The 27,949-nt window shown below is 47.7% G+C and overlaps 1 protein-coding gene across 1 annotated transcript in view; it reads left to right on the forward strand.

Annotated features, from left to right (window-relative positions):
* Positions 1-27,949, forward strand: part of FHOD3 (formin homology 2 domain containing 3) — a gene marked incomplete at its 5' end in the record, with an annotated part of 113,085 nt that overhangs the window by 34,068 nt on the left and 51,068 nt on the right. Inside the window, 6 exons of the mRNA XM_015411417.1 lie at positions 1,472-1,759; positions 6,608-7,503; positions 14,460-14,618; positions 16,408-16,590; positions 19,427-19,546; positions 21,932-22,093. Of these exons, the coding sequence (XP_015266903.1) occupies positions 1,472-1,759; positions 6,608-7,503; positions 14,460-14,618; positions 16,408-16,590; positions 19,427-19,546; positions 21,932-22,093 (1,808 nt within the window). The remainder of the gene's footprint in view (positions 1-1,471; positions 1,760-6,607; positions 7,504-14,459; positions 14,619-16,407; positions 16,591-19,426; positions 19,547-21,931; positions 22,094-27,949) is intronic.

Raw genomic sequence — 27,949 nt, forward strand, 5'->3', positions numbered from 1 at the left:
GAAGAGAATGTATAGAGCAGCAAAGAGGTGATTTCAGGAATGCACAAAATTCAGCATGCATGCTCCCATTCCCATCACTTTTGCATGGCCATTTCCCGTGTTTGCAAACTGCGGGCTACTTGACTGTGGATACCTCTGGCTGGCTTCTGGCTTCTTCACAGCACGGCAGAAAATAGCATGCATGTGAAAGTCTGCTGGCTTAGCTGCAGATGGAGGGGAAGGTGAATGACTGGATTTCTCCCGGTGTCAGTGATAAGATGAGGAAGAGGAAGAGGAGGAGGTCACCAGCACGTGCCAGACGTCAGCTAGTTAAGAAACCAATCTATGCCACATGCCTGACCCTTGGGAGCTCAGTGGCTGCCAGATGACAAGCGGGTGTTTGATGTGGCTGTTCTGAAGAAAACAGGCCTGAGGAAACAGCTGGCTTTCTGTCAGATCAATGCATGGCTCTGCCCTTTCTAAGCACCAGCATTTGCCGTAGTCATAAAACTAGCACAATGGATTTATTGCATGTGCACTTCTGTGTGTGTGTATGTGTGTGTGTGTGTGTGCGTGTGTAAGCATTCCACACTAGATGAAACCTCCTTTGCTGTCAAGAATTCCTTTCAACATCTTTGGAATGGTGGATTGGAATGTATTTCTCTGGTCTGGTGACAGAGGAGACATGACACTGCACAACCAGTCACCTCACCTTAAAGAAAAGGATGCTGTAGAATTACCTCCACGCTTGACAGGAGACAGATGGAGCCTAACAGGGTCTCAGTTAATTACTCTCAGCAGTCCACAATTAAGAAGGGAACATTTACACATCAGTCTCCAATTTTGATATATCTATTTGATTCACTATGTATTTTCCCCCATAATTAAATCCAAACAAATGGTGCCCATATAAGCTAAGCTTGTTATTCCTGTTTGGTCCTTGCATCTGTTAAACACCTTCATTATGTTGTATGCTAGTTTGCTGCTCACCCTCTATTTATATGTATGGACTGGTAACTTCCACTTCAATGTATCTGAAGAAGTGTGTGTGCACACAAAAGCTTATACCTTGAATAAAACTTTGTTGGTCTTAAAGGTGCCACTGAACTTGAGTTTTGTTCTGAAAGTCACCTTGTGTTGCTCTTTGTCGTTGAACTTTGCTTGCTTGAAGTCGTATTTCAGCATCCAGTGTGGATGGGATAATAAGGTATTTAATACCTAGATTGCTGAACTCTTCAATATATAAATATATATATGTTATATTAATATAAACTTCAGACTTTGATGCCACTTGACTCAGGCAAAGAATGTCAGAATTACAAAGTGACTTGAGTGGAGCCATCGCCCACCGCTGTGTTTCAGGCCCAGTCATTTCTGAAAGACGGCCATTGAGGTGCCGTGGAGGAACAGAAACTGACGGAACTCCCTTGGCTACAGGCAGCAGGAGGTGCTCTTCTAAGTGAATCTCTTTCTCCGTTGTTCTTTTCACCAGTGAGTGCCAGCGAGCCTGAATGCGAACCGGAAGTGGAGCCAGAGAGAGAAACGAAACCAGAGCAGGATGATGAAGGAGCAGAAACGCCTCGCGAGGTAGAGGCTGCGGAGGCGGAGCCAGAGAGCGAAGCAGAGCACGGTCCAGAGCCAGAAGAAAGCACCGTCCTGAGCGAGAAGGAGCGGCAGAATGAGGAAGTGAACGAGAAGGACAACTGCTCGGCCTCCAGCATCTCCTCTGCCAGCAGCACTTTAGAGAGGGAGGACAAGCTAACCAGTGACAATGAGACTGGTACAGTGGAGCCCTTTTCCCATCCCAGTGGGTCATTTTCCTAACACTGAAACAGCAGCTTCACTTTTACACGTGTTGTAAGGAAACAAAGCACTGCACTCAGGTTGTCATTGGGCAGTCCTCCATTATTAGAACCTCACTGCACAGACATTCAGTATAGAATCCAGGGGAGGTTTTCTGTGTAGAGCAGGAGTCTCCAACCTTTTTGAGTCTGTGGGCATATTTGGAATTCTGACATGGCGTGGTGGATGCAGCAACAAAATGGCTGCCGCAGGAGGCGGGGCCAGGCACAAAATGATTGCCGCAGGTTAATTTCAGTCACACAGTGAAGATCCTCATGCTGTGGAGGCAGCTGCTGCCAAAGCAACGTTTTTAGAAATCTGCACAGCCAATCAAGTCTCCAACAGCTAATCAGAAGCTTTGCTGGGCAAAAGCCCTACCTGGCCCTGCCCACTTTCTAAAAACACTTGGGCACCTTGAAAGGTGGATACCAGGTTGTAGACCCCTGACCTAAGGAAAGGATATACCCCCACAGGGACCGTGCTGGGGACCCCTGGTGCAGAGTCTCAGAATTGGAAGGATTCGGCTGCTGGTTAAGAGACAGTGTCCCATTGGGGAAAGGTTTCTCACCAACCATTTTCTGTGCTATTTGAAGTGTTATCAGGATGGTTTCCTGCACTCACATTTCAAAATTCCTTTTAAATTCACTGCCTGGTCAGAAACAGAGTTGAGGGATGCACAGTACCATCAGTTTCATTTCCCCCTCATTTGAAAAGGGACCCTGAAAGTTCAGGACAATTATCTGCCAAACCATATATGCAGTTTTCATAAGGTCAGGATCTTCCAAATTGCTATTTCACACATCCCTTCAGATCTTAGCATTAGTCTGCCTTTTTCCTATTTAAAGACCTGGCTGTTTGGCACCCTATTCCTTTATTTAGAACACTCATTTGCAATTCTAAATAGGCACTTTTCATTCCTGGAAATGAAAAACATCAGACATCTTTGTTAGTCGGTAATATTGCTAAGGCAGTTGACAACTGAGCTCCAAAGGAATGCGCTTCTTTGATTCCTCTGCTTTCCTTCTCTTCATCAGACAGCAGAGATTTACATGTAGGCTGTTCTGAAGTGGCAAGAATGACAACTGGATTTAGCCAGTATTGGCAAAGGAGCATAAACCTTGTAACTACAGAAGAACAGTTTGCACTGCATGTTCTGTGCATCAGACTCCTTGGCTGTATTAATGACATAGACCTGTTCTCCACTGTTCAAATTAATTCAGGCAGGTTAAGTGTATTGTGCGCTTGCAAGACTATGACCTGCAAGTGTGGAATGTGGGGTCAGAACTGGCTATTATTGGTTTCTCCACACAATAACAAAGCACACCATACAAAATCTGGCTACATATATTGTAGAAAATATTCAGAATAAATGTGAAACCTATTAGAATAGATAACAAAAATCTTACAATCCAAAAATACAATAATTACATACAAAGCTACTTCCAGTCTTCAATTTTATAGCACCATGTAAACAATGAATAAATACTCTCTTTCAATATGAATAGACTTGAAACAGTAAAATGTGATGTGCCAGGTCTTAAACACCTCACTCTTAAAGGGAAATCCCCTTATTAATACTGCTGGTATTGTCCTGACATGGATAGCCCAGGCAAGCTGGATCTTGTCAGATCTTGGAAGCTAAGCAGGGTCGACTCTGGCAAGTACTTGAAATACCAGAGGTGGGAGGTGGGGGCAGGCTTTATTCAGCCACTTCTCTGAATATCCTCCAGGCCCCAGTAGGGGTCAGTCACCAGAGGTCACCATGACTTCCAGGTGCAAATGCACTCACGCACACACATATTTTTTTTAAATACCCCCCCCAAAAAAATATTGCTGGTATTTATATGTTTACATGACTCTTCAAACTTCTTCCTTTCTCTGAGTGGTGCTTATCCACCCCATTTATCAATTTGCGCAATTTATATAATACAGGTTTCCACTTTTCTGCAAGACCATGGAAATTTCATTATTAGAAAGAGACACGAAATTCTTAAACAAGAAAAAGTGTGTTGATAACATTGCCATCTGATGTGGAGTTGCACCCTCTCAAGCCCACTGTCTTCAAGAGACTTACACAAGTATAGCTCTCCTTAGGATGTCATTATTAGTGAGTTACTTCCTAAATATTTAAGTCTGGTCTCGGTCCAAAAATTACTCACCTTCAATATAGTTCGTGCACTTAATTGTAGAAGTAAAAGTGCCTTCCCTGTATTTACAAGTTTGGCCTTATTTCCCCGTGAGATAGGTCATTGATGAAGCTACTGAAATGGCTTAGAATGAGGAAACGTGTCTCCAGTCTTGTTCTTCTCAGATGGAAGATGTTGTTTTGGCTGGATTATTGATGAACATGCATTGATGGCAGTGCTTGATTGTTTGAATTCTGTACCATAGTGGATTATTGCAGTTTGTATTGTAAACATAGTAGGTTCCGTAATCTTCACATTCTTGGGCCTAGTGAACAGATGATTATCCCGTTATTCCTTGAAACATGGTCCAGGCGGAGGGCCCCGTCAACGCAAGGGCCAAAGCAACCAGGAAGTCTTCACCAGACATCCAAAGCATAGTCAGTCATCAGCTTCTAGACAGCAATGGTGGCAAAACAAATGAGGTTGCACTTACCCTTCAGCTTGGTTCTCTGAGAGCAGCTGCATAGATTTACCCATTGCTGACCTCCGTAATCCCTGGGACCCATTGTCTCTTTGTACAGTATTGCCCTTGAGATCACAGCTGTTTGTGCCAACAGTTTGTTTGCAGCATGAGGGTTTGCAGACTGTTTTTACCTTCTATTTTGCCTGCTGTTTATTCTTGGACTATCATTACGCTTCCAAACTTAAAAGCAAAGCCATAACGAAATTCAGCAAACTAAATATCAAAAACCCTGGCAGTTAAATTTTTCTAAAGAGCAGAAAATGTTTAGATCCAGACCGAATCAGACGAATGGTCTGATTCAGTACAGGGCAGCTTCCAGTTTGTCCAGAGAGGGCCAGGCCACTTCCGGCTTTTCAGGCCCCCTAATCATCATAAAAGTTTTACAATGATGGCACGTGGTGCCCCATAAAATGCATGTTTTGTAACTTCCCCAAATCCAAAGAATAGCCAGGTGTCGCAGATTTCCTGTTCCCTGTTGGGCTTGAGGCCCAGGCCTTCCCGGTCCCCATTCTGATTGGCCCCACAGAGGACTCCGTCTAGTGCTGCGCCAGGAACATACAGGACCTCTTGATGCCCAGACATGGGGGAGAGCTCTGCATTATGGCGCTTGCGTTTTTTCATGGAGGGATGCTGTGCCAGACGCAGAGCCACATACAGAAGTTATGGTGCATAGAAGAAGCTCATCTCCCTGCTCATGCTGGACAGTCAAAGCATTCTGAACGGGCTTAGACCAGCATGACTCTGCATAGGGGTGTCCCATACGTTTTCCCACTACAAGGAAACTACTTGGTTCTGAATCTGAGTGGCTTCGATAGGAATCCTGGGCATGCGTCCTTTCTGTACTCTGGTACCTGGGTTTGACATCTGAGCTTTTGGTTACTTAGTGTGGATTCCAGTCTTTTTGGATAGTTGGTGCATTTGCCCCTGTGGAGTGGGTAGAGTAGACCAAATGCTTTGAATCTCAGCACAGAGTTAAAGAGACGAGCTTGGGTTTTGGATGGAATAGTTCATGACTGCTCTGACCTGAATGGCCCCGGCTAGCCTTCTCAGAACTCGGAAGCTAAGCAGGGTCAGCTCCAGGTGAGTACTTGGATGGGAGATCACCAAGGAAGTCCAGGGTCACAATGTAGAGGCAGGCAATGACAGTGAGACTTCTGACAATGGAAATGTCAGGCCACACCTGGAGCATTGTGTGCAGCTTCAAAAAAGGTATGGACAGAATGGAGCGGGTGCAGAGGAGAGCAACGAGGATGATCGGGGCCCTGGAGACCAAGCCCTGTGAGGAAAGGCTGAGGGACTTGGGAATGAGAGGGTTGAGGGGAGACATGATTGCTCTGAAGGGCTGTCACTTAGAGGAGGGCAGGGAGGTGTTCCTGTTGGCAGCAGGTGGCAGGACTCGCAATCATGGGTTCCGGGAAGGTTCCGGCAGGATCTTAGGGAAAACTTCTTTACAGTGAGAGTTGTTCAACGGTGGAATCAGCTGCCCGGGGAGGTGGTGAGCTCCCCTTCCCTGGCAATCTTTAAGCAGCAGCTGGACAAACACTCGTCAGGGATGCTGTAGGCTGATCCTGCCTTGAGCAGGGGGCTAGATGGCCTGTTGGGGCCCTTCCAACTCTCTGATTCTGTGATGTTATGAAACCACCTCTGAACATCTCTTGCCCTGAAAACCCTCTGGGGTCACCGTTAGTTGGCTTCACCTTGACGGAACTTTCTGCCACCAGTTCATGATTCTCCCCCATTCCGAACATGCTGCAGAAGTAACCTTTCTGGTATTTCAGTCCTGTCCTTTTCTTCGAATAGGTTTCTACAGGTTAGAACGGGAGGCTGTCTGTTAAGCACCCAATAAAAGTAAATGGGTCAAAACTACTAAGATGTTAAATAAAGATTCTACTTTCTTTTTTATGAACACAGAAAGCAACCTCAAGCATGTAGTTTGTCCTGACATTGCTAAGAACGTTTTAAAAAACCCTATGACGAAACACTGCTGTCTGGAAAATTACGCTCCAAAAGGGTGTTCTTGCTTTATATCCAGCTCCCCTAGAAAATGGTATTCATTCTCATTGGCCACTACAGTTGCGTGTGGATGGGCCCTCTGCCTCCTTTCCCACTCCCATTCATTGTTTCTCTGTGATTTCAGGTCCCTGGTTACAGACCATTCAGGATGTCGGTGTGAATGACCAGGGCAGCAATATCCTCAACAACAAGCGGTTCATGCTGGATATGTTGTATGCCCATAACAAGAAGTCCAAGGATGAGGAGGAGGCTAAAGAGCTGGAGGAGAAGGCGGCGGAGGAAAAGGAGGTGGCGGAGGCGAGTGAAGACACCATCACCAGCCTGGCCAGCAGGATCTCGGTCCTGCAGGCCACCAAGCAGGCCAAAGATCTCAGTGTCCAAAAAATGGAGATTGGGAGTTTGGACAACCACGGCAGCGTGAAGGCCTTTGCAGAACGGTTCAATAATGGTGAGCTGGCCAAAGGCTCGAACTTCCCTGAAAGTGATTTCTGTGAGAAGGTCTCTGAAAAGACACCACCAACACAGGCTAAGAAGGAATCTGACTATATTTGGGATCAGCTGCTGGCCAATCCGAGGGAACTTAAAATCAAAGACATGGATTTTACGGACTTGAGGGACGACGACGACATTGATGTTTTGGACGTGGAAATGGGTCCTGGTGACTCCCTGGCCCCCCCTCCCCCACCCCCGCCTTCCTTTTTCGGCTTGCCCCCTCCGCCCCCTCCCTTGCTTTATGGATGCCCACCTCCACCCCCGCCCTCTGGTAATTTATTGGTTCCCCCTCCCCTGTTTGGCACTCCTCAGGGTTTAGGATCTCCCCCGCTCCATAGGGGTCAGCCAGCTTTTATTAAGAAGAAGAAGACGATCCGCCTGTTTTGGAACGAGGTGAGGCCGTTTGAGTGTAAGAACAACAAGCGCTGCAAAGGATTCCTGTGGTCAAAACTGGAACCTATTAAGGTGGACACTTCCAAGCTGGAGCATCTCTTTGAGTCTAAATCCAAGGAACTTCCAGTCACAAAGGTATCGCATTCTGGATAATGTATGGTTTTTTTTTAAATCCTCTTTTATGGGCCTAAACTAAATTGCCCAGCTGTGATAAAATAATCTCAAGAATGTGAAGTTTCCAAATAGAGTGAGGCGGTATTGTTCCATGTCTTAAGAACCGTGGTGGGTATTAAGAGCTCCCTCCAAATAAGTTTTCATCCTCAGATGAAACCCCACGTTCTTTGCAATGTGAGCATTCACTAGTCTACTTAATTTCAAATTGGAGGAAGTGTGTGTGGGGAGGTTTCTTCTCTTCTTTGACTTTATGGATATATGTTTTCAAGACTCTACAGAGGCAGGGTGCCTCTGGAACCGAGATGCCTGAAGTAACAGGAAGGACATTCAGAGGCTGCAAAGGCCTTAAAACAGGGGTCCCCAACCTGGTGCCCACTGACACCACTGGCAGCCACTAGTGCCTTTCTTGGTACCCCCCCCCCAAGTGCTTTTAGAACGTAGGCATGGCCAGGTGAAGGTTTTGGAGCAAGCAAAGGAGAAGGGGGAAACAAACTCAACCGGAAATGTACTGAGGACACCTCAAAGCCCGTAAATGTTTCCAGCGCCCACAGGTAAAATCTGAGAACATAATCAAAGAAGGCGCTTTGGAAGATTACTTTGCAAGCCCTCCGGGAGGCTCTGGGTGCCCCTGGCATCTCCTCCAGCAGTCCATCCCATCAAAATGATGCCATGCCCAGAACGCATGAGACCCTGGCAGGGAAGGGGTGAACCTGGCGGAAGGGATACCCCTCTGAAAGCATCTGCTGTGAGCATCTGGCCTGGTTTATTTAGGGAAAGGCTCTTTATTTGAAACCCGTCAGTGGGCTATGGAGATTCTGATACAAAACAGTGTAGACTGTGCATGGTTGTCAGTCCACCCATGATCCAAAATACCTGAGACCAGTTACCTAATTATTTTGGTAATGTGATCCTGTCCTTCATGCAGCTCAGGGCAGGGTACAAAGTTCTGCCCTCCCGCAGGTTGCCCTCAGAACATGAGGCCGGGAAGGGTGATGGAAAGCGACTGGCTCAAGGTCACTCAATGAGTTTCATGGCTGAGTGGGAATTTGAACCCAGGTCTCCCAGGTCTGAGTCCAGTATTCGCACTACTGCACCATACAGAATCTCAATGCGCTCTCATCCAAATCGGTGTATGTGTGCCCTCCACACACGCACCCCATTAAATCCCCTTTGATTTGGTTTTCTGTGCATTTCTATGCACACATTTGGCCATGTGATCTATGTGGCGTAAAACAAAACCAAACCCTTGGAGTACAGCCCTTGTCAGACACAGTGTATCTTTTGTTTAAAACTCCCACCTGTAATCTTGGGAATCTGAAATTATTTGGGTAATTAATTAATTTAATCTGTTTGCCGTTCTAATCTTGAGTCAACAGACACTCTGCTTTCCTGAACTTCCTTAACAGCAGGATAATTGTTCTTACCTCCTGCATCCTAATTAATCTTTTTATTGGCCTGTGGGATATTAGTGCACTAATGCAAAGCCCGCGGAAGAGGAGGGGAAGGCTAGAGACTTAAAGTGGAAGCCAAACAGTGGTTGCATATGACAGATGTTCTCCATGTCTGTGAATACATTGCCTTAATGTGTATTTCTTAGAAGCATTTATCAAGACAGGACAGAAACAGTAGCTGCCGGCACTCCTCAAGGCTTGGATGAGCATGGAGAGGTCAGCCTTGGGCATCCTGGTTGCAATGAGGCAGTGGCTGCGACCCACAGGATGGGGACCTCACATGAGTTGCTACCCAATTTTGCCTGGAATGAAAGTGCAAAGTCAATTGAGAGGCCCTTGCCTGAGCAAAACAGCAAGAGGTTTCAAGAAAGTAGGGGTGTTGTTGTTGTTGTTGTTGTTCAGTCGCACAGTCGAGTCTGACTCTTCGCGACCTCGTGGACCAAGTCACACCAGGCCCTCCTGTCTTCTGCTGTCCTCTGAAGTTCACTCAATTTCATGTTCGTTGCATCTATGACACTGTCTAACCCTCTCATCCTTTGCCATCCCTGTCTTCTTTGACCTTCAATCTTTCCCAGCATCAGGGTCTTCTCCAGCGAGTGCTCCCTTCTCATTTGGTGGCCAAAGTATTTGAGCTTCAGTTTCATTATCTGGCCTTCCAGGGAACAGTCAGGGTTGATTTTTTTAGGATTGACTGATTTGATCTTCTTGCAGTCCAAGGGACTCTCAAGAGTCTTCTCCAGCACCATAGTTCAAAAGAATCTATTCTTCGGCGCTCGGCCTTCCTTATAGTCCAACTCTCGCAGCCATACATGACTACTGGGAATACCATTGCTTTGACCATGCGGACTTTTGTTGACAGGGAGATGTCTCTACTTTTTATCATGCTATTTAGGTTCGCCATCGCTTTCCTCCCAAGGAGCAGGCGTCTTTTAATTTCATGGCTGCTGTCACAGTCTGCAGTGATCTGGGATCCCAGGAACGTGAAGTCTGTCGCTACTTCCACGACTTCCCCTTCTATTTGCCAAGGAGTGATGGAGCGGGATGCCATGATCTTAGTTTTTTTGATGTTGAGCTTCAAGCCCACTTTTGCACTCTCCTCTTTTACTCTGAGCAAGAGGCTCTTAAGGTCCTCTTCACTTTCTGCCATTAGAGTGGTATCGTCTGCATATCTGAGGTTGTTAATCTTTTCCCCAGCAATCTTACCCGCTTGTGATTCATCCAGGCCAGCATTTCGCATGATGTACTCTGCATATATATTAAATAAGCAAGGTGACAATATACAATATCCACACCCCAAACTGTACCACCCCCAGGCTGCATCCTCAAAATCTCCAGAAATTTCCCTACCCTGAATTGGCAGCACTAATCTTGCCACAACCCAGTTGACTTCTCCTTCTGTGTCTTAACTGTGATTTTTGCATCACATACCTATGATAGTCACTTCCCTACGCTTGGGTCTCCAGGCATTCTTCATTAGCAGTAGACCAAAACACATTCAGAAGGCCACGTAATAGGGGTGGGGGCGGTAGCTAGACAATTGCACGGTTTTTTTAGCAGACAAGAGATGAGATTCCCTCTCGAAAACAGCATGCATCATGCGGTGGTGTTGGAACGTGCTGTCAAGTCACAGCTGACTTATGGGGACGCTGTAGAGTTTTCAAGGCAAGAGACGTTCAGAGGTGGTTTGCCGTTGCCTGCCTCTGTGTAGCAACCCTAAACTTCCTTGGAGGTCTCCCCATTCAAGTACCCAACCTGCATAGGTTCCAAGATCCGACAAAGTCAGGCTAGCCTGGGCCATCCAGGGCAGGTCAAGCAACATTATACAATTTCTTTCATTTTTATGGTTGACGACAGCCCCCCCCCCGCCCCCAAGTTGCAAGTGGCACGGTGAAGGTTTTGGTGACTGTGGTCCACACTCATACCACTGCCATCCATGTTGACAGATTTGAAAAGATGCTCTAGTGCTCAAAAAACCTGCACATTCAGTTTATGTAATTCATTTATTTTAAATATTCAGATCTCACCTTATTTCCTTAAGGTGGCTAAAAATGCAACCACAGTTTGCAGGGACATGAAAACTTAACAAAATCCATTAACAAAAAGGAAAATAATGTGGAGTAAATCTGCAGAGATTAAAAGCATAGCCAGATGTGACCAGTTTACCTCCACTGAAGGCCCTCTGAAATAGAGAAGTCTTGTACACTTTCCTAAATGAAGCAAGCGAAGACGCCTTCTGCACCCTTCCTGGTGGGTGGTGGAAAGTGGCATCAGATTGCACCTCAGCCCTGTTTAGTATTTGGGCGGGAGACCTCCAAGGGATACCAGGCTCGTGACCCGGAGGCAGGCAGTGGCAAACCACCTCTGGACGTCCCTTGCCTTGAAAACCCTGCGGGGTCACCAGAAGTTGGCTGCGACCAGTATTCTGAGCCTCACAGTCCTTCTCACACTCCGAAGTAATGTCCTACCAAAGAACTTGTGTCCTAGACAACAGGAAGCTGAGAGAACACAACTCTGGGAACTGGAAAAGGACAGTTGATGAAAAGTGGGAAGAAAAGGCAAGCCCAGGAAAGAGAGAGAGAGATGGAGCATGAGAGCTCACCCCTACAGGGAGCAGAGGTTCAGGAGTGTAAGGTATGAGTGCAACAGAACAAAATTCAAGTCCAGAAGCTCCACTGAGACCCACAAAATTTTCCAGAGTATCAGCTGCTGTGAGTCAAACGGTGTCTGTGCTACAGCTAGGAAAAGCGATGGCTGGCCCAACAAAGGCTGAGTAGTGGCTTGAAGGCATTCCCTGGGTTTGGGTTTGGATCTGGGTAGACTTTAATTTGTTGAGGGCTCTGTGACCTCAGATGACTGTCCAGCAAACCTGAGTCACATGAACACATGAAGCTGCCTTGTACCGAACCAGACCTTTGGTCCATCAAAGTCAGTCTTATCTACTCAGACCAGCAGCGTCTCTTGAGGGTCTCAGGCGGAGGTCTTTCACATCACCTATTACCTGATCCTTTTAACTGGAGATGCAGCCGGGGATTGAACCTGGGACCTTCTGCATGCCAAGCAGACACTCTGGCAGTGAGCCACAGCTCAATTCCTCTTGGCTGTGGGGGCGAGCAAGGGGGCTCCGGAGGCTGTGAACATAACATGAATAAATAACTAGGGTTGCCAGCCGTGGGTTCAGAAATACCTGGAGCTTTGAGGGTGGAGCCTGGGAGAGTGGGGCTCAGGGAGGGGAGGGGCCTCGGTCTGATATAGTGCCGTATAGTTCACCTTCCAAAGCAGCCCTTTTCTCCAGGAGATGTGGAATAAATGTTTTAAATAATAAATAACCAATCTAAGTGGTCCAGGAGATCTCCAGCTCCCACCTGGGGGTTAGCAACCCTAATTAACAAAATAATCAAATGGGATATTTTATCCGGGCCCCTGGCAGTCACATCCGAGGGTCTTTGGGGAGTAAGCAAACACTGGTGTCCCCACGGGGGAGTTGTTGCCCATGTTGTCATGGTCTTAGGCCTCAGGCCACGCAGAAGACTCTGAGAGGCCTGGTGTAAAGTTTGCAACAGGCCTACATTTCCCAGGTACCGTCTGAGCCTTCTGGATGGACTGGGGTGAAGTTGGGGCAAAAGGGAAGGTCAGTCACCTCCCAGGAGGCGGAGCCTTGAGAGAAGGACTATAAGCCCCCCCCCCCCCCGTTCCTCTCCTGGGGGCCGAACAGCAAGCAGCCAGGCAGCCATGTCAGGAGATTTCGTTGTCTTCTTGCTGGCTCCTTTGTGCCCTGTTGGCTGATGTTTAAAGCCGGCGGTCCCATCTGTTGGTTACTCCCCACCTTGTTTAATAAAAGTTGGTCTTCATCGGCCTGGTCCTCATGCCTCAGGCTTGACTGTTCACCTGGCAAGGCCCTCACCAGTGTGTGTGTGTGGGGGGGTGCTGTTTGGAAGGGTGAAGGGGGGTACTCTGAGCCCTCTCTGGTTTGAACCCCCAGACCAGAGTGGTGGCAGCTAGACGAGGCCCTTCTCCAAGGCTGAAGGGGGCAGGCGGGAGGGAGAGGGCTCCTGGGAAGGGATGCCTGTTAGATCGCGCTAACAAAGGACTCTTAGAGTGATTCAGCAAGTGATTCAGCTTTATTGGAAGTAACGAACAAGCACTCAACTCAGTAAGAAACCAGAACAAGAAACAGTGGGAGCTTATGCTCCTTTTAAACATAACCGGGCTAATGTAGCCACGCCTATTTACATTTAACAACCAATGAGATTGCTTGGTTAAGGACCAATGGGAGTCTTTCCCTCCTAGGGAATGGTATCGTTCTGATTGGTCGCTGTTACGAAGCGACCAATAGGAAGTTCGCTCAGAGGAGCCCTGGTCTGGCTCGAAGCTTAACATAGGAGTCCTATGAGGTGATTCATGTAATCGTCTCAATACATTACAATGCCCATTTCCGGCAGCTCCCCACTGGCTCCCCTCGCACCCATGACAATGGCCGTAAGAACTGGTCACCTCTTTGGGGTGTTGCAGGCACCTCTTCTGGCAATGCCCATTGGCTGCTGATTCAGCCTTTGCCTTCTTTCAGAAGGACCATGCAGATCCTAGACAGAATTATGGCAAGGATTTGTCTATGTGCCTCATTTCTCCCCATTGGAGACCCAGAATGGAGACCCATTCTGTCGTCATAACAACCCTGGGAAGTAGGATAGGCTGACCATGAGGAAGGTGAGGCTACGCAATTACAGAGTGACAGGAGCAGAGCTCAGACAGTTGACACAAAATGGCCGTCAAAAATCATACAATATGTTGACAGTAGGAGATGATTGGATGTTCTTAGGTGGGTGGCAAAATAAATGTGAGATATCCGCTTGCTCAGAAAGCTCAGAAAATTCTGATGGATTCTGCATCTGACACCATAAAGCACGTTCAGGTATTTTGGGGGAAAGGTGAGAGAATCAGACGGGGAACACTGGCCAAAAGGCAGCAAGAACATTTTCTGCACCACAGTTTCCAAGCAGGCACCATCTCTCTGAAGCTGCCTTATACTGAATCAGGTGCTCAGTCCATGAAGATCAGTATTGTCTACTCCGATTGGTGGCAGCTCCCCAGGGTCTCATGTGGAGAAGTCTTTCACATCACCTACTGCCTGGTCCTATTAAGTGGAGATGCTGGGGACTGAACCTGGGACCTTGTGCATGCCAAGCAGAGGCTCTGCCACTGAGCAAGTGTGTCCCAGGAATAGAAATGACTAGTTCCAGCAGCTGTAGCAGTTCCCGGTCCACCACCCCACTGCAGCCCGCTCAGTCTGGCTTCCTCTCATATGTTGCGCCTTATCTTCACGGGTTATTTGCACCACTGAATTGCACATTGCTCTAGAGCAAAATTTGCACTGTGTGCTGTGGAAGTGGGGTTCCTGCCGATTGTTGTCAACAGGCACACTGCGTCCAAGAGCTCACCTTTTGTTTCTCTCCACTCTTTTTCTCTCAGAAAACTGCTGCTGATGGGAAGAGGCAAGAAATCATTGTGCTGGATTCCAAACGGAGCAATGCCATCAATATCGGACTGACAGTATTACCCCCTCCGAGGACAATTAAGACTGCCATTTTGAACTTTGACGAATATGCCTTAAATAAGGAAGGAATAGAGGTACTGAGGAAAACACGGGGGCTTGCTGAGCAGATTGTGATTTCCATTTAGTGGGGAACTGAAAATATGGCAACACGGGGAGCTTTTAAAAGGGAAGGGAAGGGAAGCCTGTCATTGGCTATCAGCAGGTCTGTCAGTGGCTACTAGTCATGGGAACTAAACAGAACCTCCATGTTCAGAGGCAGTAATCCCAGAGCCAGGAGGCAACACTGGGGAAGGCCTCAGCCTCTATGCCCCGTTGTTGGCCCTCCAGAGGAACTGGTTGGCCACAGTGTGAGACAGGATGCTAATCCAGCCAGGCTCTTCTTGTGTCCCTAAGCCTTCATCCCTTTTAAAGCCACAACCTTCCTGCAGCATGAGAGCCACTTCCTGAGTTTGGCCATTTATTTTTTTTGCAGGAGAGAGAATATGGGCAGGTGTAGCTTTCCTCAGCCCAAACGATAACAAAGGGCACAGCAATCAAGACAAGATCAACATACAGTGAATTGCTGCAATAGTTCATACAGTTGAATGAATAGAGACAATAATGCTGTTAAGCTTCCATGCCATTTTAATTCTTGTTTTTTCAACAGGTAGGCATCCCACAGCTCTTTTGCTAACAGGAAACAATTGTTAGCAAAAGAGCTGTGGGAAGCCATTCTGAGTTTATGAATACCTTATTGGTGGATTGTACTGTAAAAAGAACACTGGAAAATTGAGATCAGTTTGATAAAGATATGCCTCGAAACGAACGGTAAAACTCAAGAAGTTTGTTCATTCATCTGTTCATCTTGACGGCACTTCAGTGTCTCGATGATACCTGTTGAAAAAACAAGAATTAAAACGGCATGGAAGCTTTCCTCAGCCCAGCCACAACAAGCTGCCGCTCCTGGTTCCTGGGTCACATTACCGGTTAGCGCGACAAAGGAATGGAGTCCAGGGCCAGGCTAGATGGCTGGGAGTGGGCTCGGTTCTCGAGAGTCACCATTGAGTGCATAGGGAAAGCGTTTGTGGAGAAGGCATGTGTTGGAGTCCAGCTCCCCTTTTCCGAGCATATTTTCAGAGGCATAATAAATAAAACCGAAAGGGAAACCACAGCAGAGAGAGTATTTCCCGATATACTCTCCATATATGCATCATGCAGTCCCTTAGGTAAAGAAAAATGCCCCCTCTCTTTTGCCCTGTCCCGTGGTCCCCCTGTAGCTCAGTGAGCACGGCGCAGTGGGCTGCAGGCAGCACAGCTTTGCGGAGTGAGCCCGCCTCTCCATCCCTACAGCTCCAGCATCTTGGACTGTGTAAATGTAGCCGGCGGTCACCCGCTCAAGGGGCTGGACGGGGAACTGGGTTGGATTCAGTCCCTCCTGCTATGCTGAACAGGTGATTGTCACTGTGGCTCGCTGTGCAACGGAGAACATGCGCGTGCACAGCCTCGAATGCTGCAAAGAGTTTCCAAGGGAGGCCAAGACTGGACTGGAGAGATAGATCAAAGTTTATAACCTCAGAAGCCCAGACCTGATGTGGATAGTCCTTCAGATATTCCTAAAAACTTTTTTAAAGCTCTGATAGAGCCTGGGTTGTTGAATCTGGGTGTGCAGTCGGGTCATTCATGGGGCGGGTTGCCAACTCTGGGTTAGGAAGTTCCTGGAGATTGAGGGATAGAGGGAGGGAGCCCAGCAGGGAGCCTTTGTCCTTCAAAGCTGCCATCTCCTCCGGGGGAACTGATCGCTCTCGTCTGGAGACCAGTTGGTAATTCCAGGAGATCTCCAGCCGCCTCGAGGAGTTTATTCGTGGCCCTTCTCTGTCTTTGTAGAAAATTCTCACCATGATCCCCACGGAAGAAGAGAAACAGAAGATCCAGGAGGCTCAGCTGGCCAATCCCGACATCCCGCTGGGCAGTGCCGAACAGTTCCTCCTGACCCTTTCTTCCATCACTGAACTTTCCGCCCGACTTCAGCTGTGGGCATTCAAGATGGATTACGAGCTTGTGGAAAAGGTAATCTCTTCCTGGGGGCTGCGGCCTCTGGATTCCGGTTCCATGTGTTTAGGACAACATCAAACTAAATGTGATATCCATCGATCCATGAACAGATCTCCCACAATTTTTTAAGCATAACTTACATGCAAGGGGCTCAGAGGTTAAGATGCTGAGCTGCAGACGGGAAGGTCTGTCGTTCAGCCGTTTGGGACCTTAGTGAGCTCCCGTCTCTGGCCCCAGCTCCTGCCAACCTAGCAGTTCGAAAGCAAGAAATTGCAAATAGATAAATAGGGACCACTTCAGTGGGAGGGCAACAGCGTTCCGTGCGCCTTGGTGTCTAGTCATGCCGGCCACATGACCGCGGAAATGTCTTCGGACAGCGCTGGCCCTTCGGCTTGGAAACAGAGATTCAACTGGTTTACGAGCAAGGGAAACCTTTACCTCTACCTTTTACATGCAAGGGGAGCCCAAATAGAATCTGGGCCATGGAACAGGGGGTTAACCCCTCCACACACACACCATTTTTTGCTTCATCCCCCGCCCCCACCCTCAGCACACATTCCTTTGGTCCTTATACATTGGCCTGTGATAAATATATTTATTGAAGTCATTTACAGTCCGCCTTTCTCCCTGAAACTCCAAGTGGATTATGCAGCACAAGTCAATCCGGTCAATAGGATAGAATATCCAATAAACAATACAACAGGGTTTGGATTGCAGAAATCTGAAACCAAGCAGGAATCGTGTTGGATCTTTGCCAAGCATCGGCACCTGGCACCCCGTAGCATGGCTTGCTGTAGCTGGAGAGCTGGCCCTGCCGTGCAGATACGTTTGGAGTTCAGAAGGCTACAGTGAGAGCCACAGACCACTGGCATTGACACCATGCGCCTCTTCTTAAGAGAAAAAGGCTGCAGATTGACATGTGAAAGTTATCACAAATTCACTTAGAAAGCAATATCCTCTCAGAGGGAGACCTGGAACAGTCAATTGTGGTTCAGGTGCCCCTTTCTGCAGAAGTCTGTCATTCCTTCCTCTGCATTTTGGGTTTTTTAACCCTACGCAGCCTGGGCTAGCTGCCGTTCGGAATGGAAGACAGATACCTGGGAAGAAGTTGCGTGGCCCTTCCCCTGCCTGGTCCTCTTTGAAGTCAGAATCGCTCTCCCCAAAATGCATTTTATTCCCTAACAGGGAGGGGGAGAGTGGGGATTCCCTGTGGTTTCTCTGTATCCCTCCCCCCCCCCCCCCGGGAAAAAAAATCTTGTTGAGAGCAAGGTTCAGCTTGGAAAGGACTGAGCAGGCAAAGAGTTAAGCACATCTGCACGGATGCATCTTCCCCAGGGCTGCTTTGATTTTTTATTTTTATTTTTTAAGTGGGTAAAGAATTCCGTCTGGCCCTTAACTGGAACGTCGGTTTTTATAACTATTGGTAGCAGACCATAGAGGTTTCAAGCCAGCTCCTTCAGGATTAACCTGTGGCAGGGGACCCCAACAGGGTGCCCACGGGCACCATAGCAGCCTCCAGCACCTTTCCTGGTGCCCTCCAAGGGTTTTTAGAAAGTGGGTGGGTCCCACTGGGGCTTTTGCCCAGCAGGGCATTTAATTGGCCGTTGGGGATATGATTGGCTGTGCAGATTTTTAAAAAGGATCTTCACTCTGTGACTGAAGGAAAGCTGTGGTAGCCATTTTGTGGCTGGCACCACCCCCTGTGGTAGCCATTTTGTGGCCACACTCACCACACTCTGTTGGAATTCTAAAGATGCCCACAGGCTCAGAAGGGTTGGGGACTCCTGACCTGTGGGTTGTATTTGCTGCCCAGTTCCCGCAAAGGGGCTTTGCTCTCCTTGGAAAGCAGGTTTTGCACACGGCTCACTTGAATTGTTCACAACGAGGCTGTTCCTGGGTGGGTGGGGAGGGCAGCTCTGTAACTAGTAATTGTATTACTTTGTATATACTGCTAAGCTTTATATCGTATATTGTAGTGATATTGTTGTAATCTTGTTAATAATTGAATTGTACACATAGCATATAAAAACTAACAAATATTGTTTAATTGTACACGGTGATTTGCTGTTTTACTGGCTATTATACACCATGATCCTGTTTGTTGTAAACTAATGCTAACCAGGGCTGACCCTTCTTAGCTTCCAAAATCTGACCAAATCAGGCCAGCCTGGGGGCTGTCTACGGTCAGGGCAGAGCTCCTGGCCTTGGCCCCCCGTTTCCCTCCCTGCCTCCCAATAATCTGTTTGGTGGTGGGAAGGAGGTGGACTCTGTAGCCATCCTGATGTCCTGTCTGAAGTCCAATGGATTCAGCTTTCTTGGTAAATCAAAAGCCACTGTGTTTTATTGGAGGTGATCTTTATTCTCTTTTCTCCAATACTGCAGAGAAGGAAAGAAAAAAACTACTGAGAGCTTCAGTATTGGGTGGCTCCTTTGGGAAACTCTTGTCAGCCTGATCCTCAGCTGGGATGGATTTATGGAGCTCTTGTAAAGGCCGGGGCCACGGAGCTCAATTGTGCTGTTTTAATTCACAGAAGTGGTACCTTATCAAGTGCAGAACAGTGGGGAAATCAGGCTAAATAAATCTTCCAGAATTCAAATTTCCAGAACCTTCCATCTTCTTCGGCTATCATGCCTCTTGCTCAAATTAAGAGTCATTGAATGGGGATGTCTGGGAGTTTGTAGTGTGCTGTTCAGATGGAAGCAGCTGCGCCTTTGAGCGCATTCGGAAGCCAGAGAGGGAGAAGTGCTCGGTGCCAGTCCCTTCACACTCAGTGGCACACAGATTGGGAAATGTTTGGGGTGAAGAAATAAGTGAATGCTCAGCTTTTTCTCGTCTTTCTGTTGATGTTAGGAGGTGGCAGAACCACTTTTGGACTTGAAGGAAGGAATGGACCAGCTGGGGAACAATAAGACCTTGGGATTTATCCTGTCTACTCTGCTCGCTATTGGGAATTTCCTCAATGGAACCAATGTAAGCTTTTCCTCCACCATTACTTGATTGTCATGTTTCTGTCCTGTAGTTACGATTAGACAAAGCAATGTTCATGCAGGTGTTGAACGTCGTCTTGGCTGCTTTGTCAGGTGAAGGCAATTCCTAGTTAGCCCATTCTGATGCCACGGCAAACTGTGGCTTGGACTAATCTCAGCAATGGAATTTAAGGCCCGTTAGCTATGCTGGAGCTTTTGACGGCTCTGCCCCTTTCCTTAAAGACACAGCCCCACAAGAATTTCTCCTGTAAATGCTTTTTTTCAGTCATTTCAAAACATTTTTAAAAGGCATGCTCTCCTTTAAGCTGAGTGAGGTGCTGTAGTAAACTAATTCCTGCACTGAGCAAGGGGTTTGGAGTAGGTGACCTCTAGGATCCCTTCTAACTCTGTGTCAAGAGAGTCTCCTTTAAGAGAGTTTTCCTGCCTGTTAGCTTTCTTGACTATAGAAGTCATCACCCCCACCTGCCAGCTTATCAGCTTGCAATTTAGAGATCTATCCTGATAACAGCTTTCTATTGGCTAAATGGCTTTTCTTTCTGCCCTGAGAACCTCAGCCCCCCCAGAAAAAAAATTGCCCAGCAAGCCACAAAATCCTGGCTACGGGCCTGCTTTGCACTAATCCAAATAAGGAAGGCAAAGAGGGCACATGAGGGCACCCAGCTCATTCCTGTGGCATCAGACCATCCTTGGGCATTCCGTCTGAATCAAACCCTGCTGGCAGGGGAGAGCAGCATTTGTTGCTACCAGCAGTGTTAGCCCCCAAATGCAAGAGCTTCGACCTTTTTCCACACAGGAGTTACTCACGTGGATGAGAGAAAGTAGAATAGTGTCCTGGGTCATACTGCGGTGCCGAATCCTGCCCCTTTGGGTTGAGTGCTGCTTCTTCCCAGGGCTGGTTCTCAGGCCAAGGCACACGAGCGACTGCTCGGATTTGAGGACCACTCCCCGCTATCGATGATGCCACAGTGACCAGCCCCCTCTCCCAAGCCTCACCAACACCAGCCAACCCAAGGCGATCCCTGCGGCAGCAGTGTGGTGGGGCTTGCTTCAGGCTTGGCTGGCAGCAGCGTGGATTCATGAGGCTCTTGTTCCACTTCCAGCTGGGCCCCCGTCTCTATGCCTCTCAGAGCCAAGTCTTTCTGCACAGACACTTCCCTCTGTGCCCAACACCCTGTGTCCCGTTTCTTCGTCACACTATGGTGAAGCACAGACACATATAGGCTGCGGTCAGATGTGCCTCTGGATCCGACTCAGCTGCAAATACCTGATGGATCGAAAGGGCACGATCAGACAGCAGCATCTGGGAAAGGTCCTGCAGCCATCGGCACCCCGTGCTGCTCCGCCATGGAAGTGGAGTTGAAAGATACCAGGAAAAGTCCAGGCCTAATGCTTGCCGATGGGCCACGGATCACTCAAGCACACACTCAAGCCGTTGGGATGGTCTGCCCATTCCATCCCAACTCGTTGCCGTTTTTTCCCCCTCAGTTAGCAGTATGTGCATAACCACATACTCCATGGGGAACGGAGGTTCGATTCCTCGTTTATGCGCATGGGAAACAAAAGGGGGGGGAACCCACTCACCCAAAGTGGCGTCTGATCGCACAGTGACAGGCTGATCCCGCAGCACAAAAGGATGTGTGATCGCATGACTGCGCATCAAATCCCTCCGGAGGAAATAGGGGCATTTCCCCTCTGCACCAAATGGCACGTCTGACCGCAGCCGTATATCCAGTAACTGATGGTGTGGATATCCTTGCATATGGCACGCATTTGTGCAAAGCTTTTCTTGCCCAGTTGTCTATAAGTGGTGGTGGAAAGTGTTGTCAAGTCGCAGCTGAATTAAGGCCATCCCGTAGGGTTTTCGAGGCAAGGGATGTTCAGTGGTAGTTAGCCATTGTCTGCCTTTAAGGCGTAGCAACCCTGGACTTCCTTGGTGGTCTCCCATCCAAGTACTAACCGGGGCCAGCTTTGCTTAGCTTCCAGGCAAATACTAGGTCAGGCTAGCCTGGCTGATCAGTGGGAGGGGTGGATGTTTATTGGTTGAGGAGTTGCCCACTTTCTCTTGGGAAATGTGTCTTAAGCCACTCAGAATGCCCCAGAAGTGACCTTTGTCACTTTGTATACTTCATTGTTGCCTGTAACTGATCGTTTCAGGTAAATTTCTTCTAACTTAAGCATAATGAAAAGAGAGATAAATGGCTTGATTTTTAAGCAGTTTTAACAGTATGAATTCTCCCTCCCCAGCCTGGAAGCTATTGAGAGCATTCTCTTCTCACACAAACTTACTTTGGAATTTTTCTGAAAAAAATTGGCTCAGAGAAGGGCACGCTTCATCTTAACTCCCCCCCCCCCTCTTCCCTTTGTGCAGGCCAAAGCCTTTGAACTGAGCTACCTCGAGAAGGTTCCAGAAGTAAAGGACACAGTGCATAAGCAGTCCCTTCTACATCATGTCTGCACAATAGTGGTGGAGAAATTCCCAGACAGTACAGACCTTTATTCTGAGATTGGGGCCATCACAAGGTCAGCCAAGGTATGTCTTTGAGTGCAAGGAAATTTCCTTTTTCTGTGACAGACGAGATCTTTATCAGCCTCTGTGAGGAGAAAAGAATGGTGTCAGTGAAGCAGTCAAGTTATGCTTTCCTGCCTGTTTTCTTTACTCTTTTTTAGAAGCACAGCAAATGCTTAGAAATATGGCTTTGTTTATATCATTCCCTTGGAATTTTTAGGATCTAGGAACTTTCTTTCTGGCACCTTTTCCCCCTTCATTTTTCTGTCAAATGGTTTTCTCATCAAGATCTGTTAACAGGCAGACTGTTCCGTGAGACCAAAGCCAATGCACTCCTATATAGAGCTTTAATGATGTTATAAAGCAAGCAATTGATAAGACAGATAGTTCTGTGAGACGTGCCACTCTGGCCGGGAGTTGGGATCACTTTGCACATGGCTGTTGTTTTTGTAGGCACAAAACAAAGTGTCACCCCCTCCACCCCTGAGGTCGCTTGGACCTCCCTCTGCACTCTGTCCTCCCACTGTAGGCCACCAAGGCAGGAAGCGGCCTTCACACTGGAAGAGAAGCAGGAAGACAAAAATCTTTTCCCGTCAATTTTATGGCACAGTGTGTGGTGGTGGTGGTGGTGGTGGTGGTGGTGGTGGTGGTGGTGGTGGTGGTGGTGGTGGAAGTCAGGTCTGTCTTAGGATGACCCTCATAAGGCTTTCAAGGCTAGAGATGTTCAGAGGTGGTTCGCCTTTGCCTTCCTCTGCGTAACAACCCTGGAGTTCCGTGGAGGTCCCCCATCCAAGTACTAACCAACCCTGCTTAGCTTCTGAGATCTGACGAGATTGGAACTTTTTACAAAGCCAGAGGGAAAGTTGTGGACAGGGACAGAGTCCTCTAGCTAGGCCATTACCAACATAACCAGTGTACACTCCTGAGATGGGAGAGGAGAGCTGTGCCAAACTCTGTTCCGCTTAGTTTGTCATGGCTGTGGGGGGGGGGATTCCTGGGGGGAGGGGGGAGGGCAGGGGAGTGAATGCTGAGTGTGTGAATCAAGCTATCATAGAACCCGTAACTTTCCTGAAGAAGCCTTCCTCCCAGAGGAATGTCCTTGAAGCATTTGGTGCCAGCTTGCTAGACTAGATAATAGGATCGTATATTTCCCAGGGGGAGTGGGTGGACCACGCAATGCCTAGGCGGGATGTCTGCAAAGGGGCCCTATTCAAATTACCTATAACTGTATCTGTACCTGCCAAAACTCTCAGTTCTGGCACAGTACTGCTCTGGTGTGGATCATGTCTATTTCTCAGTAAACAAATCACTGTCAAAAAGAGTGTGGTTGAGAGTAACTTGTCCGGGAGCCTGACAAGATGATGCCAAGGAGACCAGTGTATGGCCTGGCTGACCAAATGCATGGCCTGCCCCTTGGTAAAAACATACGCAACCCCAGGTGGGCTACAGGTGGACCTCTGCTCCAGATGCTTATCTAATTCCCTTTTGAAGCCGTCCATGCTTGTAGCCGCCACCACCTCCTGTGGCAGTGAATTCCATGTGTTAAAAACTCTTTGGGTGAAGAAGTACTTCCTTTTATCCGTTCTAACCCGACCGCTCAGCAATTTCATGGAGTGCCCACAAGTTCTTGTATTGTGAGAAAGGGAGAAAAGTACCTCTTTCTCTACCTGCTCTATCCCATGCATAATCTTATAAACCTCAATCATGTCTCCCCTCAGTCATCATTTCTTCAAGCTAAAGAGCCCTAAGCGCCTTAACCTTTCCTCCTCTTTCTGGGGAGGGGAGGGGAGGGGAGGGGAAAAGAGTTTTTGAGCCGCTATGAGGCTCATAAGAACATAAGATTAAGCGCTTTAACCTTTCCTCATAGGGAAAGTGTTCCAACCCTTTTATCATTCGAGTTGCCTTTTTCTGCACTTTTTCCAAAGCTATAATATCCTTTTTAAAGTGTGGTGACCAGAACTGCACACAGTATTCCAAATGAAGTCACACCATTGATTTATATAGGGGCATTATGATATTGGCTGATCTGTTTTCAATTCCCTTCCTAATAATCCCCAGCATAGCATTGGCCTTCTTTATTGCAGTCACACACTGTCTCGACATTTTCAGTGAGTTATCTACTACAACTCCAAGATCTCTCTCTTGATCAGTCTCTGCCAGTTCAGACCCCATCAACGTGTATTTATAGTTAGGATTTTTGGCTCCAATGTGCATCACCTTGCACTTGGCCACATTGAACCCCATTTGCCATGTTGACGCCCACTCGCCCAAAATTGACAGATCCCTTTGGAGTGCCTCACAATCCTCACTGGTTTTCACCACCCTGAACAACTTCGTATCATCCGCAAATTTAGCCACTTCACTGCTTACTCCCAACTCCAAATAATTAACGAACAAGTTAAAAAGCAGTGGACCAAGTACTGATCCCTGCGGTACCCCACTGCGTACCCCCCTCCACTGAGAGAACTGCCCATTTATACTCACTCTCTGTTTTCTATGAATTAGCCAGTTTTTGATCCATAAAAGGACTTGTCCTTCTATCCCATGATTTTTGAGCTTACTTAGGAGCCTTTGATGAGGAACTTTATCAAAAGCTTTCTGGAAGTCAAGGTAAACAATATCTATTGGATCCCCCTTGTCCACATGTTTGTTCACCCCCTCAAAGAACACTAACAGGTTAGTGAGACAAGATCTTCCCTTACAGAAACCGTGCTGAGTCTGCCTCAATAGGTTTTGTTCATCTATGTGCCTACTAATTCTTTCCTTAATAATGGTTTCCACCAATTTACCCGGTATCGACGTCAGACTGACAGGCCTGTAATTTCCCGGATCTCCTCTGGAACCCTTTTTAAAGATGGGAGTGACATTAGCTACCTTCCAATCCTCAGGAATGGAGGCAGATTTTAAGGAAAGATTACATATCTTTGTCAGGAGATCTACAAGTTCACATTTGAGTTCTTTCAGAACTCTCGGATGTATGCCATCTGGGCCTGGTGATTTTTCAGTTTTTAAGTTGTCTATCAGTTTTAGGACCTCCTCTCTCGTCACCTCAATCTGACTCAGGTCTTTCAACACCCCTCCCGAACTCAGCGGCTCTGGAGTGGGCAAGCACCTCTCATCTTCCACAGTGAAGACGGAGGCAAAAAATGCATTTAGCTTCTCAGCCATTTCCCTATCATCCTTCAGTACTCCTTTTACCCCTTGGTCATCCAAGGGCCCCACTGCCTCCCTGGCTGGTTTCCTGCTTCTAATGTATTTGAAGAAAGTTTTATTGTTGGTTTTTACGTTTTTTGCTATATGCTCCTCATATTCCCTTTTTGCCTGCCTGACCTCAGACTTGCATTTTATTTGCCATAGCCTGTGTTCCGTTTTATCAGCCTCACTGTGACTAGCTTTCCACTGCTTAAAGGAATTCTTTTTACTTTTTACAGCCTCCATTACTCTGTTTGTTAACCATGCAGGCTTTTTCCTATACCTGTTTGTGCCTTTCCTAACCTGCGGAATATATATTTTTTGAGCTTCTAGGATCGTAGTTTTAAATAGATCCCAAGCTTCCCCAATTGTTTTGACCCTTTCTACTTTTCCTTTCAGTTTCCTCCCCACGTGTCCCCTCATATCAGAGAAATTACCCCTTTTAAAGTTAAAAATGGTTGTGTGAGTCTTTTTGGCCAATTCTCTATTTGTACAAATGATGAACTCAACAACATTATGATCACTGTTTCCAAGCGGTGCAATCACTTTTACATCTCTCACCAGGTCTTGAGTGTTACTTAGGACCAAATCAAGGATCGCCTCTCCCCTGGTAGGTTCCGTGACCATCTGCTCCATAGCACAGTCATTTAGAGTGTCTAGAAACTCAATCTCTTTCTCTCGACTAGAACACATATTGACCCAATCAATGTGTGGGTAGTTAAAATCACCTATTATTACACAGTGTTTTTGTCTAGTTGCTATCTTTAAGGCATTCATCATTTTATAATCCTCCTCTATCTTTTGATCTGGTGGGCGATAACAAACTCCCAGTGTTAAGTTTCCTTTTGGCCCCCCTATTTCAACCCATAGAACTTCCAGAAGCGAATCCAATTCACTTAGCCTCTCAATCTTTCTAGACTTTATACCCTCTCTGACATACAGAGCTACCCCACCTCCAACCCTTCCCCCCCTATCCTTCCGATATAATATATAACCGGGAATCACTGTGTCCCACTGATTTTCCTCATCCCACCAAGTTTCAGAAATACCCACAATGTCTATTTTTCCCTCCGACACCAAGCACTCCAACTCCCCGATTTTACCTCGGACACTTCTAGCATTTGTATAGAAACAGCTGTAATTTCCCTTACAAGTTAAGCCTGCATCCTTCCTCTTGCTATCTCGAGTCGTTGTCCGGCAGTCCATGTCACCAGCCATGGCCTCTGTGGACAATTTCAATCCACCTCCCTGTAGAAAAGCAACCGGTACCCCCTCACCTCTCTCAGATGAGCCAACCCGAACCAGAGACTTTTCATCTCCTGTCGGCTTTCCCCCAATATTCAGTTTAAAAGCTGCTCTGCCACCTTTTTGATTTTAAGTGCCAGCAGCCTGGTTCCTTCTCGGGACAAGTGGAGACCGTCTCGCCTGTACAGCTCCCTCTTGTTCCAAAAAGTATCCCAGTGCCTAACAAACCTGAACCCTTCCCCCCTACACCATCGTCTCATCCACGCATTGAGACTCCTGATCTCTGCCTGTCTCTCCGGCCCTGCGCGTGGAACAGGTAACACTTCTGAGAAGGCTACCTTGGAGGTCCTGGACCTAAGTTTCCTGCCCAGCATCCTAAATTTCTCCTCCAGGACCTCACGACTGCATTTCCCCACATCGTTGGTGCCGACATGCACCACGACCACTGGCTCCTCCCCAGCACTATCTACCAGCCTATCTAAAACACGCGTAATGTCCGCTACCTTCGCACCAGGCAGGCAAGTCACCATACGGTCAGTACGCGGGTTCGCCACCCAGCTGTCTACCTGCCTAAGGATCGAATCACCCACTACCAAGAGCCCCCCTCCCACCCTGCTCAGGGATGGTTCCTTGGTGCAAAAGGAGAGCCGCTCACCAGCTGGGGAAGAGGTCCCTTCTGAGGGCACATTCCCCTTATCCTCAGCATGGTGCCCTGTTTCCCCTAGACCCTCATGCTCCCTGACAGCAGCGGGGCTGCCAGATCCAGAGTGGGACGTAGCTAACAAGTCCCCGAGAGTCTTTTCTGTGCGCCTAGCTGACTGTCTCTGCTTCTCCAGGTCAGCCACCTTGGCCTCAAGGGAGCACACACGTTCCCTGAGAACCAGGAGCTCCTTGCACCGAGCACACACCCAAGACTTCTGCCCAGTGGGCAGATAGTCATACATGTGACACTCCGTGCCAAACACTGGATAGCCCCCAACCCCCTGCTGGCATTCTGGCCTCATAATTCTTTTAAAATAAGTAAATATAATCCCCCTTTTAAAACCCTTTGTATTTATGTGGTTTTTCTTGTTGAAGTCAAATTACTTTACGGGGAAGACAAAGAGCCTAGGGCCTTGGCTTTCTGGCTCTTGTTGGGCTTCTTACAGAGTCCCTAGTCTAAGAGCCACAGGCAAAGAGCCCTTTAGCTTGCCCTTCGGCTCGTGCCTCTGGCAAGGTGCTTTCTTAAATACTGAATTACAGTCAATCACAATCAAACAATGCCCCTTCCTCTCCCTCTCTCAAGCAGCCAGGACTCTGCAACAACTCTAAGCGCTTTCACACACTCCCAAACACAGTCCTCCCACACAATATCCTCAGCTGAATCCCCTCAGCTGAAAGCAAGTTAAAAAACACGCAACCCTCTAGCAGCTCTGTCTCCTGCTCCTGCTCAGAGCTCAGCTG

This window comes from Gekko japonicus, unplaced genomic scaffold (genome assembly GCF_001447785.1).
Source record: "Gekko japonicus isolate JY-2015 unplaced genomic scaffold, Gekko_japonicus_V1.1 scaffold3547, whole genome shotgun sequence".
NCBI classification, from domain to species: Eukaryota; Metazoa; Chordata; class Lepidosauria; order Squamata; family Gekkonidae; genus Gekko; species Gekko japonicus.